Source organism: Lactuca virosa, chromosome 3 (genome assembly GCF_052849685.1).
Source record: "Lactuca virosa cultivar CGN04683 chromosome 3, Lactuca_virosa_CGN04683_v6, whole genome shotgun sequence".
Lineage (NCBI taxonomy): Eukaryota > Viridiplantae > Streptophyta > Magnoliopsida > Asterales > Asteraceae > Lactuca > Lactuca virosa.
Window position 1 is genome coordinate 85,347,515 of NC_136428.1, and position 17,956 is coordinate 85,365,470.

At 35.5% G+C, this 17,956-nt stretch overlaps 3 protein-coding genes and 1 long non-coding RNA gene across 4 annotated transcripts; 2 read left to right on the forward strand and 2 right to left on the reverse strand.

The window, feature by feature from the left end:
* Nucleotides 1-5,054: 5,054 nt before the first annotated feature.
* On the reverse strand, nt 5,055-6,690 carry LOC145166112 (12-oxophytodienoate reductase 2-like). Its single transcript, XM_079085047.1, has 5 exons — nt 6,609-6,690; nt 6,314-6,454; nt 6,103-6,233; nt 5,825-6,004; nt 5,055-5,738 (listed from the first exon to the last, which is right to left on the reverse strand). Exons 1-5 carry the CDS (start codon nt 6,668-6,670, stop codon nt 5,143-5,145), a joined length of 1,110 nt encoding a protein of 369 aa, XP_078941173.1. The 5' UTR covers nt 6,671-6,690; the 3' UTR covers nt 5,055-5,142.
* LOC145166114 (uncharacterized) lies at nt 6,084-6,614 on the forward strand. Its single transcript, XR_013740387.1, has 2 exons — nt 6,084-6,219; nt 6,324-6,614. It is a non-coding gene; the product is annotated as an uncharacterized LOC145166114 (long non-coding RNA).
* A 4,770-nt stretch (nt 6,691-11,460) lies between the features above and the next one.
* Nucleotides 11,461-12,895, reverse strand: LOC145166110 (Ribosomal protein L12/ ATP-dependent Clp protease adaptor protein ClpS family protein). The gene is made up of 3 exons (XM_079085046.1): nt 12,738-12,895; nt 11,975-12,122; nt 11,461-11,882 (listed from the first exon to the last, which is right to left on the reverse strand). Exons 1-3 carry the CDS (start codon nt 12,829-12,831, stop codon nt 11,621-11,623), a joined length of 504 nt encoding a protein of 167 aa, XP_078941172.1. The 5' UTR covers nt 12,832-12,895; the 3' UTR covers nt 11,461-11,620.
* Nucleotides 12,896-15,698: 2,803 nt separating this feature from the next.
* Nucleotides 15,699-17,243, forward strand: LOC145163754 (uncharacterized). Its single transcript, XM_079082535.1, has 2 exons — nt 15,699-15,827; nt 15,948-17,243. Exons 1-2 carry the CDS (start codon nt 15,699-15,701, stop codon nt 17,241-17,243), a joined length of 1,425 nt encoding a protein of 474 aa, XP_078938661.1.
* The last annotated feature ends 713 nt before the right edge of the window (nt 17,244-17,956 follow it).

A 17,956-nucleotide genomic window follows, 5' to 3' on the forward strand; every position in this document is an offset into this window, starting at 1 on the left:
GGTGGGGAAATGGATGAACTCGGTGGGATGAAGATTTAAAGATTTGAATATGGATGATGAACTCGGTGGATGAATATTTGAAGATGGGATGGAGATCTGGGTAAAGACTTATGAGTTTTGAGAGAAAAATTGGCAAGAGTTCGGTGTGGGGATGGATGAAATAAGGATGAAATCGGTTGAACAAATATATATATATATATATATATATATATATATATATATATATATATATATATATATATATATATATAGCAGAAGGGAAATCAGTATTAGTGGATTGGGCCTTGGAGTGTTCGGTCCTTAATGGGCCATTTCTTTGTGTGTTCGGTCATACCAAGACCGAAAACACTTCTTGTTTGATTTAAATGGTCGAACACCCCATTTGATTTGATTCTCAATACCGAATTTAGCTTTTAATTACTTTCCAAGACCGAATTCCTTATAATATGGTGTATATTTATGTTACAAGCCCTTCATTTTTTATCTATGTTACCTTATACTACCCTAAATTAACTTAGGTTTCAAACCACACTTAGTTATTTAGCTTATACACAAGCCTTAAAGGCTATAGAGGATACAATGCAACAAGGAGTGCAATGTAGATTCACTTGTGCTAGGTTAGGGTTTAGACTTTGCTAGGTTTAAAATTTCGAGTTGTGACAGTATTGAGGTCAAATGTTTTTAGACTGGAAGGCTGTAACGCCCCGATTCTCAGGTATTGATTTAATGTGTGAGTTCTTGATTTCAAGGGCTACTCGACGAGTTTATTGCCCTACTCGTCGAGTAGTAGCGGGTTGGTCCACGTATTTTAATGACCTACTCGCCGAGTCCAAGGAGGGACTCGACGAGTAGGAGCTGGCAGATGAAACCCTAAATTTCGGGGTTTTGCACCCTATTTAAAGGATCATTGGCCTCTCCCAGCCTCCTCTTTACTGCCCCTTGTCCCTCTCAAACCCTAAATCGTGTGTGTGTTCTTTGGTGTGTTCAAGCTTTGAGGAGGAACTTTGGAGAAGGAAACACTTGGGGAAGCAAGGAAATCAAGGCTAGGAACTCGTGGGAAGCTAAGAGATTCATCAGTTGTCACTCTCTGGAAGGTATTAAGCTGTTCCTTTAGCTCATCTCTCTTTTAACCTCTTTTGGATGGGTTTTATGAAAGGCTCCCCATGTTTAAGCTAAGATCTGAAGTTGTAACTTCAGATCTGGACTCCCTTTGACCTCTAGATCCATAAAGTCATCAGCCTTGCCTAGTAGGAGCCTTCCCTCAAGTGTGAGACTTCATTGCAAGCTTAGTTTTGCCATTTAAGGGTCTTAAAGCTTTGCATGCACGTAAAGTTTACGACTTTACGTGATAAACATGCCCTAGAAGCTTGGATCTGTAATCTGGAACCTTGCCATGGCTTAAAAAGCGTCTGCATGGATAAAGGTCTGCAAGGACTCGGCGAGTTGGATGAACAACTCGGCGAGCCCGTTGAAGATGGTCATGAACTCGGCGAGTTGGATGAACAACTCGACGAGTCCATTGAAGATTGCCTTGAACTCGGCGAGTCGTTCGAAGACTCGGCGAGTCGGCTAGGGTTTCTCCCAATTCTTGGACACGTATGAACTCGGCGAGTTAAAGGGGAACTCGACGAGCCAATCAAGGATTTCACGACTTCTTGAGTTCAGGAAGGACTCGACGAGTCGGTGAACTGCACTCAACGAGTCGAGTCAACATGGACTGTTGACTTTGACTTGGACCAACGGTTGACCAGTTGACTTCTGAGGGTATTCTGGTAATTTGGAGATTTATGAAAAAGGGTTTTATGGTAACTATAGGTGGTGGAGCTCGTGTTGGTGATCCGGGAGTTGAGCTTTCTAGTTTCAGACGACAGTTGCAAGGTGAGTTATCCTCACTATACTAAGGGGTCTAAGGCACCAAGGTCGGCCCATTGGGTGTGTTATCCTAGCAGTATTGGATGTTGAGTATGAGTCAGTGTTGCATGTTAGTGGTTATTCCAGTTAGGTGGATCTGTAGGACTAACTATGATGTTATATGATTATTGCATGCTCATTAGTTATGTTATATGTTACATGTTATGTGGGATGGGTAGAGGTTGTACTGCTCCGTGCGGTAGCCAACAAACCCTAGAGTATTCCAGATATGAGCTGAGGGCCCGGTAGGCATTCCAGACTCATACTGAGGACTCGAGAGCATTCCAGATATGAGCTGAGGGCCCGGTAGGCATTCCAGACTTGTACTGAGGGCTCGATGGCATTCCAGATACGCGCTGAGGGCCCGGTAGGCATTCCAGACTCGTACTGAGGGCCCAGGGGTAATCCAGCTCGTAAAGATGTGGACCCATTGTATGCTGTTTCAGTTTGTTATGATATGTTATTACTGATATGGTTATGTGGACTGTATGTGTATCGGTATTTTGGGGGTAACTCACTAAGCTTTCGGGCTTATAGTTTCAGTTTATTGTTTCAGGTACATCAGGGGATCGCGGCAAGGCGAAGGCATGATTGTACAGCTCCTCATATTATGTTTATGTTTCTGGGAATACTCTGATAAATAATATTTTGAAAACAAAGTTGTAATGTTTTGATGAACTTGACATGTTTTAAAAGTTTAAATTTGTTTGAAATTTTTGGGTGTTACAAAGGCATTCAATGAAGAGATGCTCATTATGCATCTTTGGCTTGGTTCGGTATTGATTAATAAGTTATTTCATTTATTTAGATTTGAACATTTTGTGACATAGTGAAAGCGTTATCCAACGTATGGCCCATGTCGAAACTTGGGGTCACATTGTGTTATTTGAGTTTGGACATCTGCTTCTTCCACATGGGAATCACTTTTGCTACATTTTTTGTTGTAGGTATGTTGATATCAAGGTGGGTGTTGTAATTGATGATATTTAGTATAGTCACAATGAAGTGAACATCGTTGGAAGAAAGACGAAAAAAGCAAGCCATTGATGGATGACCATTAGATGATCTCATCTCAAGGTAGCGAAGATGATCTCATCTCAAGGTAGCGGTAACTGTAACGTTTGTTTTTCATCCCATCAGTGCAACATGGTTGCACGACTTTATATCACAACCATTTTTTGTTAGAGCATTTAAGGCCATTTTAATGGGATTTTAGGTCACTTATGACTTAGTTCTTTCTAATTTTCTCTATAGTTATTCGTTGATGATCAGTTTATCGATTTTTCAATTATTTACTTGTAAGTCATTTTGTTGATGTAATGTGGTTTGATTTGTTGCTCATTTAAATATGTGGTATCTTAGTACATTTCTTTTTCGTTGTTAGACATGATATCATGTTTTTGTATCTTAGTTTGTTATTTGCTTTTGGGAACGGCCTATACTACTTTTTGTTACTATCCATCTTCATATTAATATATAATAATAACATGTGAAATCTATTAATTTCTTTTTTAATCTTCTTTTTTATTTTAATATATGTCTTGTCTAATAAGTAGAAAATTTAGTAGAAACAAAATATAGGAGTATATTTGATTTCTCTTTTAGTACTTTTTTTTTATTATATTTTTTCATGAATATATTAGATTGTCGCGGTGGTCGTTTGCAATATTTTCATGAATATATTAGATTGTCGCGGTGGTCGTTTGCATATGTCATAGGGTCCCCAATGGCAATCTCTTGTGATACAATGGTTTATATTTTAATGTTAAAATTATATATTTGTCGTTATCAATACCATCATATACTAAGCTTATTGTCGTTAATTCAGGAGCTGCTCTCATTTCTCTTTTATCAATTGAAGGCATTAACATAAATATTCATCACCTACACCTTGATGTCATCCCTAACGTTTTGCTAGACAAATATATGTTTATTTTAATTTTGGGTAAATAGCATAAACGACACTCAATTTACACCAAAATTTTAATTTGACACTGTGTTTTTTTTTGTCTCAAATTTGACACTGCGTTTTTCAATTTGTTACAATTCTGACCACTTGAACGGTCAACCAGATTACATGCTGACGTGGCATGATGACGTGTCGGTTTTGATGACGTGACATGCTGACATGATATACTGACGTGTCAAAATTGAATTTTTTTTCTACAAAAAACACCATGTTTTCACTTTTTTTCGATTTTAACACTAAGTTTAATTTTTTCTTTTAATTTTGACACTATGTTTTTTTTTGCAAATCGAACATTATTTTTTCCAATTTTGTTCAATGTTGACAATTTTTTATTTGAAATCATATAAATATTTTTTTAATACATTTAAACTGTATAAATACGTTTTTTTTTTCAATTAAAAACCATATTTTTATATAAATACAAGATTTTTTTTACATTCAAACCATAATTTTATGTATAAATATGTATTAGTTATATAAAAACCGTATTTTATATTAAATACGCAACTTTAAAATGAGTTTGAAGGTTTGGAGGCGTGTAGTCGATCAAAACCCGGATGTCAAGTTTGCAACCCGTGAAAATTTTGCATCTTATTAGAAGCTTATACTTAGTTTGATTCTCATGATATAACTAATGCATATTTATACATTATGCTTTGAATATAAAAAAAACAAAAAAAGAAACACCTTGTATTTAAATAAAAATGCGGTTTTTAAACGAAAAAAATATATTTATACGGTTTAAAATATAATAAAAAATATATTTTTATGGTTTCAAATAGAAAATGGTCAAAATTGAACAAAATTTGATAAATGATGTTCGATTTGGAACAAAAAAACATAGTGTCAAAATTGAAAGAAAAAATTAAACTTAGTGTCAAAATCGAAAAAAATGAAAACTTAGTGTTTTTGGGGAAAAAAAATTCAATTTTGACACGTCAGCATATAATGTCAGCATGACACGTCATCAAAACCGACACATCATCATGCCACGTCAGCATGTAACCTGGTTGACCGGTCAACTGGTCAGAATTGTAACAAATTGAAAAACACGGTGTCAAATTTAAGACAAAAAAAACACAGTGTCAAATTAGAATTTTAGTGTAAACTGAGTGTTTTTTTATTTTTTTTATGCTATTTACCCTTTAATTTTTATCGAAAGAGGACATCTCCATGTAATCAAACCATTGACTAGTAGATCAAATACAAGTAAATCCAGATGATCAATTTACAACAAAGCTTTTGTAATTTCTTTTCACATCTCAAAACTCAAACAATTCAAGAAACGGATAATCCGTATACCCAACGATCGGATCCTCTGTGTAAAATGTATCTCTATTATGCTTGTTAAGTGGAGCATCAAGCTCAAATCTTTTAGGTAAATCAGGGTTTGCCAAGAACAATCGACCATAAGCAACAAGATCTGCACGATTCTGAGCTATAGCATCATTACCATCTTCCTTCTCGTATCCACCAGCAGCAATGAAAGCATCATTAAATGCCTCTCTCATGGGTTCCAAACTTACTGTGCAATCGCTTCGTTCTTCCATAGCTTCCATTCTTGGTTCCACCATGTGGCAATAGAGAATCCCGTATTTGTTTAGCGATTCAGCCATGTAAAGACCTAGAGCTTCTGGGTTTGAATCTCCTGAATCCATGTAATTCGAGAAGGGTGAAAGCCTGATTCCAACTCTATTTGCCCCAATTTCGTTTACGATGTTTTCCACTACTTCTAACGCAAATCTGCAACGATTCTCTATTGAACCACCATACTCGTCAGTCCGATCATTGATTTCATCTTTCAAGAACTGATCGATTAGATAACCATGAGCCCCATGGATTTCAACACCATCAAATCCTGCAAATCATTTTTCGAACTTCATTACAAAAACGGAAAAGAAGAATTAAAAATCGGTCAAACTGACAAACTCCTTACACACTAACCCGCTTCAATAGCATTTCGTGCTGCAATTCTGAAATCATTAGCAATTATACTAATTTCGTTGGTGTTTAATCTTCGAGGAGGTAGAAATTCAGCCAAAACTTGGCCATTGCTTTCGATTAAAGGACTACATTTTTTGTCTGTAGAAGAAACGGGTGATAATCCAGCATTTGGCTCAAAACCTGCATTCAGAATCAAGAATTTAGCTTTTTAGATTGTGTTGAATAATCCATAATCAAAGACGATAAAGAAAAGAATCATCAATCATATGTATATATACTTTGATCGGAAACCCTTCCAGGGTGCCAAAGTTGACAAAAGAAGATGCCGCCTTTAGCATGAACAGCATCTACGATGGGTTTCCAGGCATCGATGTGTTCTTTTGACCATATACCAGGTACATTCTTAAACCTAAAACCAAACAAAACATCGTTTAATCCTTCAAATGATGTGTTAATGAAAGTAATATGTAGTTTAACAATTTTAATCACCCTTGAGCAGCAGATGAAATGATGGTGGCTTCTGCAATCAGAAATCCCCCTTTAGTGGTTCTTTGAGAGTAATATAAGATAGCATGCGATTGAGGAATGCTATTGTAAGATCTAGACCTTGTTAATGGTGCTAATACGATCCTGCAAATTAATCATCAAATTAGTGAATTACCACTTGAAGTCAACTTGTAAATCAATCATGCATATTGTGTAAGGTTTGAATCTTTATGAGTATGAATTAGACGAAAGATGTATGAACAAATATGGATTACTCTACAAAAGAGAATCAATTTACCTGTGAGCAAGTTGGAAATGGGCCATTTTGTATGGGGTTAGAAGTGGGATTTGGTCTTCCATCTTTTCCTTCTGATTATTCTCAAATGATACTAGGTCCATGGTTTATAATATGAGAAATTAAATATCCTTTATCTTATGAAATGGTGACATGTGTCATATTTTGATAAGAATAATAATATGTTAGTATACATGTCATCATTTTAAATGGATAATAAAATATGGAAGAATAAAAATAAAAGGATATTTAATTTCTCTTATAATATTAGTGACACAACAAAGTCTCTAATCCAAATCAATTTACTACTTTTAATGCATAAGATACGACTAGTATAGCACCACTTTAATGCATAAATAATCATTCTAATTTGGCAATATTATTCGTATTGATTATGAGATACAATTCTAGATATTTATTTTCTAAATTAGTGTATTTTCTAGATGAAACTATAACATCTTATTTGGCGTATGTTCTAATAAAAACTTTAAGTAGTGATTAAATAATAAATAAAATTTAATATAATCTGGTTCATAAAGAAAAACACTTGTAAATTATTCAATATTTTTAAATCGACGATTGACTATTGATTAAGTTGACATGAATATTTACCAACAAAAAACTTGTGGTTGAAAACAAAAATGAAAAGCATGCTAGCATTCTTTAGTTATTAATTTAGTTCTTTTTATTTGTGAACAATATATGTTGATTTTCGTAACTTTCTATGATTCATATGTTTTTATTTTTTAGAACAGCAGAAAAATCAATAAAGCAAAACTAACAAGAAGCTAGAGCACAATCCACAAACACATTACAGAACCACAAGCATAGGGCTTGTAGTTTATTATTAAAATACATCTCAGAAATTTAATCCAAAAAATTAACATAGAAAGAAATGCAAACAAAAATGTGTGTTTTATACGTTTGTTGGTTACAATGTTAAGATATAACACCAACTACAACGATATTACACACATGAATTATAAAACGTGTGGGGTGAATACGATTTAATAACTAGATTTAATTATTAAATTTTATATCGTTAAAATTGAAAAAATATATTTAGACATTTAAGTTATAGGTTATTTCAGTCTTGTAATTTCAAAAGTCCCGGCTTCATACGAAACATTTATATGTTCTTTTTTTTTTTTGAACCAGCAAATGAAATATATATATATATATATATATATATATATATATATATATATATATATATATATATATATAAAGAAGGACTCCCCAGCATGATGTTAGGAAAAACATACAATGAAAATTGAAACAGATGTAATGAAAACAAGATGAAGTACAACCTAATGAAAGGGTTTAAACACCATTCAGACCATCTAATTGCTTCCGTTTTGCCCCTGTATTTTTCCCAAGTGAACATTGTAGAAATAATAAGATCTGCCACTTTAGATGGATGCGTCCTTTTGTTGTTAAACACCTGTTCATTCCGTGATTTCCAAATGTTCCAAACAACTGCATAACAGATTCCTAGCAACCTCCTTTTTTCGGACAATTACCCCAATTTGAAGCAAAATCAAGAACACCATGAATTGAGGAAAATTTTGTCTGTTGGACATTACACCATTTTAAAATCCAGTTCCATATCGTTTGAGCATGCGAGCATTGAAACAGCACATGGTCCGGTGATTCCTCCTCATCACCGCATTGACAACAGGTTGTAGAATTCACATTGACCCCTCTTGTCGCTAGGGCTTCTGTGGTTGGAATTCGACCCTGTTTTGCACGCCAAATAAAAGTATTTACTTTAATCGGGACCTCTTTCACCCATTCAAATCTTCCAATATTAACTGGAATGCAATTATCCAATTTTTTCCTCAAAGCGTTGACCTGATAGCCTCCTGTGGTTGTGAGAGGACATCTTCAATCCACTACCCCATTCATTGATTGATTTTTAAGCACCATCCCAAGAGTAATTCCGCATTTATCCAAATCCTTTTGTGAGCACGCGATATTATTCCAAACCCCGGTCAGAGTTTTTAAAGAAAAGATGTGGTCCGGTTTGCCCGCCAGATTATGCATACTTGAAATTGATTTTGCCCAAATCGACTCAGGTTCTGATCTGAACCTCCACCACCATTTAATGATCAAAGCAGTATTGAAAGCCTTTATCGATCCAACTCCTAGACCTCCTGCTGTCTTGTTAGCAATGATTTTATTCCAAGATACCCAATGAATCTTGGACTGACCTTCTGAACCACCCCACAAGAACCAACGCCTCAACTTTTCTAATTTGTCAATGATACCTGTAGGTGCAACAAAGAGAGACATGAAGTATGTAGGAAGGTTCCTGAGGACTGACTTTATGAGTGTTAATCTCCCGCCAAAAGATAAAGTCTTCGATTTCCAATAGGTAAGTTTATTTTGAAATCTTTCAATCACCGGTTGTCAATGTTTCTTAAGACGCATGTTGGCACCCACTGGTACCCCGAGATAGTTAAATGGAAGAAACATTTATATGTGGTTTTCAAATTTCAGTCTTTAGCAATAAATACGCTCCCTTGATGACGAGACACAAAAAAATAAATTCGGGAAACAATATACGAATATTGGACTCGTCGTCGTGTAATATTATTATGCTATGCTAATCATGCTTTCCTTTGTAAACAAAACCTATAAATAAACCTAAAAATGGACAGTAAGGCTACCCGGAGTGGATCCGTTATCGAAGGCGTTATGCGTGTTATCGATGTGAACACCAAGAGTGGCGTGATGGGCGTGGTCGTGGTTGGCTATGGCTCTCTCTCTCTCTCTCTCTCTCTCTCTCTCTCTCTCTCTCTCTCAAATGTACAGTACGTAAGGTGATGTGGAGTGACCATTTCCTAGGTATATGGTGGGGAAGTCGGGAAATGGTAGTGATGTTGCGATTAGGTGAGAACATTTTTGGAGTGATCAACTAGTAACCACTTCTGATAGCCCAATGTGATTAAGCATCTAAGACCAACCAAGAAACTACAAACGGGAAAAAGAAAACCCTACTGTCATATAGGGATCTTTAGTGTACAATATCGATAGTGTAAAGGGTAATGAAGTATAGAATCTAATTAAAAATTAATAGACTAAATTACGTAAATAGTCATATGGTTAAAAAAAATTCAGTCTCTAATATTACATTTTGTTTTTTATTACATAATATTCACCATGATGTTCAACCATCTAAAACCATTACAAATATTGATCATCGTTACCACCATTCACCATCATCCACTACCTAATGAAATCCCTAACAGTGATTCATCCCCCTTGATTAACCTTTGTTATTGAATAAACCAATCCCCGACAATTGGTTCATTTATGTATGTCATCTTTGTTAAAAAAATCCGGGTATTAGAATGCTTGCATCAATGAGAGTTGTAAAAAACACTTTCAAAGTAAAGCATTTCGAAGGTACACTCGAAAATCTCTAATCGGATAAAACTCAAAGTTCAAGAACAGAGAACGAAGATGATGATATGATATTGTGTGTGCCATAAAATGATTAAAAAAAAACGAGGATATTATCCTTATCTGAAAACTGAAAAATTGTCGACAACTTCACATCCACCATAACTTGTCATAAAATTGTCACTAAAAATGGGTTCAAATACAAGATCACAAAAGTAGGTTTAAGACATAAATTCGGATTTCAAATACAACTCGACTCCAACTAAGCGATCAGCCCCTTGGGCACTCGCTTCAAGCGACGCTGGCCTCGGACCCCTGTCGGTTTAGGGGCTTCACCCCTAAATAGCAGTGTACTTTCAACCATGATAAACTTGAACAAATATGCACCCCACACTATCCTAACTTGTTCAATATTTATCAAGGCAACAATGATCAACAAATTAATTTCATTACACTTAAATAATATCAGTTATACAAATCACCAACAATCGTTTGCTGATTGCTCTCGGTGTGACTTATATTAGGCTTTAGGCTTTGAGTGTCATTAGTCGATATATGGCAAACACACGTGAAAATTGTAGAAGCAATTTAATGGATTTTTATATCTTCGTGGTACATTTCGTGCTTGTTTGGAATTTGGTAAATTTTGAGAATGGCTATCTAGTATTGTCGATTCAAACTATATAGTGTATTTGTCTATGGTCTCTCACTAATTATGTTTTCACCATTAGTGTTTGTGTCGTGAGCTTGAGAGCTACCCTGCAATCTAATGTAGCTTTGTCAACTACTAAAGCACAGTATCTGGCGAATTTTGAAGCATGTACAAAATCTATTTGGTTAAAAGGTTTATATGAGGTCATATAACTAAGCTTAGGTGTGGATTTTGATGACACTAGTTGTGCTTAAATATTATAAAAGTCAACATCCATGGTGTTCTTTTATAATTCCAACAGTAAAATAGGAGCACTACACAACGTTCTTGTTTACAAATCAATATTTTAGCAGATAGCATAAAAAATACAAATAAAAAGATTGGAAGTAACAAAATAGAGCATTAAACAAGGATGTGGCTACCGATATGTTTTCTGGGGGGAACTAAATCATCTTTTAGTAATAGAAACTTCATAAATTAATAATATAAAGAAACCAAGAAAGCATAGGAATATATATATATATATATATTACACTAAAAGTAATCCGGTTGAAGAAGAAGTAGATTCATTTAATCGAGAAGTAACCAATTCAGTTTAATAACAATTACATAGCTAACATAATCAAAGTCACATAAATGAGGTTAGATGGAAATCGAGTAAATCAACTACATGAATACATTTTTCATGACTTAATGATAATAACAAGAGTTTGTAAATGAGAAAATCAAAGGCTTTAGAACGTGAGCACAAGAAAGTATACTATACATCTTTTGGATACCAACCCAACATCAAGATAACAACTAGTAATCATATTTTTTATCATATTCATTATATATAATATCATTCTTTTTCATTATTGACATTGATATAACCATAATCCTAGTACTTACAAATCACAGATGACTGACTATAGTCACTAGACCCATCATGTACTTTACTTACTAACTCACCTTTCTAACACCCTCCACTATCCGGTTCAATTGAACTTAAAAGCCCATTCCCTCTGAGCTGTGTGCAATGCTCTTCTGCATCTGGCTGCCCACACACAATCACCACAGACAACCCATTGATGTGTGCCTCTTGCATGATATTAACTGCATTGTCAACTGTCATTCCAGGTATAACCTTCATCAACACTTGCACAACATATTCCCTCTTGTTGTAGTTGTCATTGTGTAGCATCACACGATATGGTGGTGCCATTTTCCTTGATTTCCTAAAAAAAAAAAAAAAAAAAAAAAAGGTAAATCCCCCTCATATGCTTTATTAACAGTAATTAAGAATGAATATATGAAAGTGATACAATACCTCAAGTCAAACTCAGACTCTCTTCCAGGAGTTGTTTTCTCTATTACTGGCTTATCTAGCACCCCAGCACCCTTTTCCAGCCTTGGAGGCGCCATTGTCATAACTGTGATCCATTTTGTGCTTTTTTTATGAAGCAGGTATTTGTCCCCTGTATATGGTAGAGTAATCCGTTTATGACAATTATTTCTTAGAGCAAACTAACAATTCCGATAACAAATAGGGGATGGATTAGGAATGAAATGTTCGGATGTCTGTGAAGTAAAAAGAATGATTCTTGGTTAAGATTGAGCATGGGTTTAAGCGATACAGACAGACCCACGAGATACTCGGTTTTCTTTCAAAATGCATGCAACCTCAACCAAATACATTGTAAATCATGTAGCAATCACACGATTTTGTTAGGTGTTTGTTCTGATCTGGATTGTTGCATCATACATAATTAAATCGATAGCTTCGTATGCTTATTTTTGACTAATTAGGATTGTTTAAAAGCCAAACGAAGTGCGCTGAAAACCCTAGGAAGTCGATTATGTCGAAGATTAATATCATCAACGATAGAAATAGAATCATGTTGACTCCATTTACCTAAATCATAACCGAAAAACCTAAAAGGCATCATCATTACTAAGCGAAACAGCTAGTTCCAGCCACTTCCTGGATCAATTAAGCGTTAATATGCATCAATTGAAGACACAAACAAACCTATCTCAGTAATCGACGAATCAACTTACACATACGCACAGAGAGATATATATGTTCATACCTGGTTTGGATTGAAGAAGGCCATGGTTAGGGGAAGGAGCGAGTCGACGGCTAATGGCAGTCTCCATTGCCAAATCCCTCAATCTCTGTATCATCTCACCACACACACAAACACTGTTTTCCCAAAAACCAAATCCTTTTTAATGACATATAAACTTTGCCTGTCTGTGGCCTTTAACTCTTTGATTTTTTTTCTTTTCCGATTTTTTAATATTAAATATTTCAATAAAAATAATTTTATGGTTCAGTAATGAAATTGGAAAATGAAGGGAGAAAAACTAGTGGTTGGTGAGTGGTTGTTTGAGAATGTTGTGGTGTTACCAAGTACACTTGATTAGGGTGAGGTTCAAAATGGTTGCTGAATTTGAGCCCTTGATTATAATACTAAGCTTTGCCCAACAACATCCACGGTTACGATTGGTGAAAAATTATATTATTCAACTCAGTGTAAATTACGGTTTTGGTCCATTATTGTTGGTCGTTATTTTAAAATTTTTAATAACATCGATCCTTATTGTTTATTGTTGGTAACTAGCCGTTTACCCGCGCCAAGCGTCAGGCGACAAAGAGTTTCTTTCGGAAGATAGTTTTAATGTGATAATTAGTTTCCTTTAGACGTGAGCTATTCATTGCGGCCTTTTGGTAGACTATTTTGTATCGAATAGTTCATTTCAACGGATAGTTTCTAGCTAGGTGCATAGTCATACAATACGGTAGAAGTTGAGTATACATTTGGAATTTCATCTAATAGTTTATACTTGATTTTACAATATATAAATTACAACAATCTGCAATCATGTAGTTTTGTATATTTATAACATGTCCAATATATAAACTACACCAATCTGCAATCATGTTGTTTCATCTGCTAGCCCTGCATTAAACATCAAATGAGCATATAAGATACATATTTGAACAAATTGTAAAATAATAAGTTGTTGATTGTACTTTGTTAATCATATAAAACTTCTTTGTACACAACGTTTGATGTATATATTCCATCATTATCAAACGTTATTTTCGGCTTTACTAATATTTTGGTATTGACGCGTGATATTCATTTGGACAATGCCACATAAAGTTAGCCATGTGAGAATACCGATTCTGGTAGATAAACACCTACGTTTTGAATTGTTTGTCCTTGAGCTTTATTGATTGTCATATATAAACTAAGCTGAATTGGAAATTGCTTTCTCTTTAGTTTAAATGGGAACATCTCATCGTCAGGCGGACATAAAAGAATTTTTGGAAAAAACACTATTTTTCCAGCATGCTGACCAAGAGCTATCTCTGTATCAATGACATTTTGTTGGAAAGCTCAACATATCAATCTGGTGCCATTACATAACCCATTTGAGGGATCGATATTTCGCAAAAGTATTACTCGACGCCCAGTTTTTAACCGAAGATAATGAGGGGGTATAACACTAACATTTAGCGAGTTCAAATATTCCATCGGATATAAGTTATTTTAGTCGTCTTCCGCTTCATCAAAACTATAGTAAACTTTTTGCTCGCCAGAAAATCGTTCGATCAACTTATTATTAATCTCATCAACACTTTCATTTTTAGTTGACAATATCGCTCCCGAAATGATAGATTTTGAATCGGCACCGTTGGCTTGAAAAGAATGAAATATTGCATCAATCAGAGCGTCCACTTAATTAGTTTTATCAGTGTATGGAATGGACATGTTATTAGGTATACGAATAAAGGTCTCGTTCAATGTTTCCTCCTTTCCATCACCGACTCGTAATAAAAAATCAGAAAACCATGGGTTATTTACCGCTCTCATGTTGACCGTTCATGATTCTACAAAATTGTTCAATGTTATTTCACAAAATGTACTTTCTTAATAAATATCATAGGATGACTTTAGAAACTCAAGTACCATTATTTTTTTGATTTTCTGTTATGATGCTATAAATGTTAATCATTGATTATTAAAAAAAATCAAGTCCACATTAATAAAAAGGTCGGCATGTTAATCACCTAAAATTCTTTAGACGGGTAAACATTTGATCCCTTCGGTTCTAATGAACGAAGTTACCTGATGTTGTATGTCTAATTGTTTTGTTGTGGTTTTGCTAGTTTTTCGCTAGCTTTTAATTCATTATGCCGTTAAAAAAAATCCATGTAATGTTTAAAGTTAGCAACTTTGAAGTCCATAACAAAGTTAGAATTAATACTCTAGGGCCATGGGAAGTAAAAAAATCTCAAATAGACAAAATTACATGTATTAATTAGTAAAAATGAAATTACACATGCACAAAAAAACAAAAAAATATGTTGAAGTCTCTACTTTTACAGTCATAAAAACACAAAGACACATTCACTCAAATACACAAGCACATAATGTCCCAACATATACATATACAAACCATGCATATATAGGATGTCACAAACAAATACATACACACATATATACATATTATATACATGTATTATTTGAGACAAAATAATTTTATCAGTTCAAACAGAATAAGTTTATCACTTCTATTAGACTAAGAAACTTTATGATGTATATTATATATTTTGTAATTCTCATGGTACTAAACTGTAACATTTGTAAGTATATATATATATATTCTAGTCAATGAGAAAGAGCGAGACACGTTGAATATTTTACAATCCATTATGGTATCAGAGCTATACCTCTGATCTCCCCAACAACCCTAGCAGCCGAAAACTCAAGTCACGGCTCCAGTTACAGCATCGATTCCCTTCTCATCTTCTTTTCGTTCTCAGCACTTGTAATTCTATCTTCATTAGTAGCATTCCATCTTCCAGTCACGGCTCCAGTTACAGCATCGATTCCCTTCTCATCTTCTTTCCGTTCTTAGCACTTGTAATTCTATCTTCATTAGTAGCATTCCATCTTCCAATCAGAACCTGATTTTGCTTTCTTTGCATCTGATTTATCTGCATTATCTCCTCATTCATCTTCTTCTCTAACGCTCGAATGGCTAATCTACATCCTGCTCTTACAGTTACCAACATCAGGAATTTCATTCCCACTGTGTTGGACCAGGATGATGGACAATACACGACATGGGTGGAACTCTTCAAGATCCACTGTCGCGCCCATGATGTAATTAATCACATTATTCCCGCTGAAGGATCTTCATCTAAATCACCCAGTGATAAAGATAAAGAAAAGATGGATGACAAAGTTCCATGGAAACGATTAGATTCTTTAGTTCTACAATAGATTCACAATACAATCTCTACGGATTTACTAATCACCATTCTCAAGCCAGATTCTACTGCTGAACAGGCATGGAAAGCCTTGGAGAATATATTCATTGATAGCAAGCCTTCAAGAGCCTTATACTTGGAAAACCGGTTCTCTAATGTCCGGTTAGAATCTTTTCCCAATGTTTCTGCCTACTGTCAAGAGTTAAAAACTCTATCTGATCAACTCTCAAATGTTGATGCACCGGTTTCTAAGGATCGGTTGGTGCTACAATTGATTGCCGGTCTTGGTGAAAAATATGAAAACATAGCAACACACTTGCAACAAACCTCTCCCCTGCCTGATTTTTATACAGCAAGGTCCAAACTTATTTTGGAAGAAACCCGAAAAGCTCACATTGCAGCCACATCTTCTACTGCGCTTCTTGCTGCCTCAGAAAAAGCTCCTGCAGCAGCCCAACAATCCATCTCACACAACACAGGTAGTCGTGATAGGTCTGGTTATGATCAGCAACAACACCACACAGGAGTCCGTGGACAGCAGGATCGCGGTGGAGGTCACTCAGGCAGAGGTGGGCGCGGACGTGGCCGGGGACGTGGTCGCGGACGTGGGAACAATTTAGGTCAGGGTAACTACTTTTATCCACAAACTCCTTGGAATGGTTGGAACTCTAATGGTTGGAATCCTACTTGGCAACAACAACAACAGTGGAAAGCCCCTCCTGCACCATATCCTACCACACCAGGTAACAAGCACCCTAACCGAAACACATTTGCAGGTGTTCTTGGCAACCCACCTTTTGGTTATGCAGACTCATATACACCAACAAACATCGAGCAGGCTATGTACACCATGACTCTCAATCCTGATCATAATTGGTATTTGGACTCCGGGGCTACAAATCACATGTCAAACAATACAGGTAACATTTCCCGTTATTTCAATAATGGTATACAAAACAACATAGTTGTTGGCAACGGTTTTCAAATCCCAATTCATGGCACCGATCACACAACCTTACCACTACCCTTTCCACCTTTACAACTCAAAAATATTCTTCACGCACCTAAGCTAATCAAAAACCTTTTGTCTGTTCGTCGTTTAACCACTAATAACAATATATCCATTGAATTTGACCCTTTTGGCTTTCTTGTGAAGGACTTTCAGACGCGGATTCCTATCCTCCGATGTAACAGCACTGGAGATCTCTATCCTCTATCACCGCCATCTACTCAAGTCACTCCTCCTTCCACTTTTGCTGCCCTGTCTCAAGACTTATGGCATCGCCGCTTGGGGCATCCTAGTTCATGATTATTGCGTGTTTTGAATAAGAACAACTTTATTTCTGTTGGCAAATTTTCTGATAAACATTTATGTCAATCTTGTGTGTTTGGTAAACATATTAAATTGTCTTTCTATAGTTCTTTGACTTACACCTCAATGCCATTTGACATACTCCATAGTGATTAATGGACCTCCCCGGTTGCAAGCACCGGAGGTCATCGATATTACCTCTTTTTCCTTGATGATTATACCAACTATCTTTGGACATTCCCATTAAGTAATAAATCACATGTCTATTCCACTTTTCTAAATTTCTCCAAATTTATCAAGATTCAATTTGAGTGTGATATTAAATCATTTCAATGTGATAACGGAACCGAGTACAATAATAAATCCTTTCATTATTTTTGTACTAAAAACGGAATGGTTTTCCGTTTTTCATGCCCCCACACTTCACCACAAAATGGTAAAGCCGAACGTAAAATTCGATCAATTAATAATATAATTCGGACTTTACTTACACATGCCTCTCTTCCCCCCACCTTTTGGCATCATGCACTCCAGATGGCCACATATCTTCTAAATATTCTACCTACTAAAACCAAAAACCATTCCACTCTTACATACTTGCTATACCGCAAATATCCAACATACCATCACTTAAGAACCTTTGGATGCCTCTGCTATCCCCTATTACCTTCCACTTCCATTCACAAACTTCAAAATCGATCCACCCCGTG

What these genes read in the sequence shown, in the direction of transcription:
- LOC145166112 (XM_079085047.1), bottom strand. Translation starts at nt 6,670, where the DNA reads ATGGAAGACCAAATCCCACTTCTAACCCCATACAAAATGGCCCATTTC. An exon ending in CATTTCCAACTTGCTCACAG is followed by an intron (nt 6,455 to 6,608) that starts GTAAATTGATTC and finishes ATTAATTTGCAG; the next exon opens with GATCGTATTAGCACCATTAA. An exon ending in TGGAAGGGTTTCCGATCAAA is followed by an intron (nt 6,005 to 6,102) that starts GTATATATACAT and finishes TTCTGAATGCAG; the next exon opens with GTTTTGAGCCAAATGCTGGA.
- LOC145163754 (XM_079082535.1), top strand. Translation starts at nt 15,699, where the DNA reads ATGGCTAATCTACATCCTGCTCTTACAGTTACCAACATCAGGAATTTC. An exon ending in TCCACTGTCGCGCCCATGAT is followed by an intron (nt 15,828 to 15,947) that starts GTAATTAATCAC and finishes GTTCTACAATAG; the next exon opens with ATTCACAATACAATCTCTAC.
- LOC145166110 (XM_079085046.1), bottom strand. Translation starts at nt 12,831, where the DNA reads ATGATACAGAGATTGAGGGATTTGGCAATGGAGACTGCCATTAGCCGT. An exon ending in CCTTCTTCAATCCAAACCAG is followed by an intron (nt 12,123 to 12,737) that starts GTATGAACATAT and finishes TACCATATACAG; the next exon opens with GGGACAAATACCTGCTTCAT. An exon ending in GAGTCTGAGTTTGACTTGAG is followed by an intron (nt 11,883 to 11,974) that starts GTATTGTATCAC and finishes TTTTTTTTTTAG; the next exon opens with GAAATCAAGGAAAATGGCAC.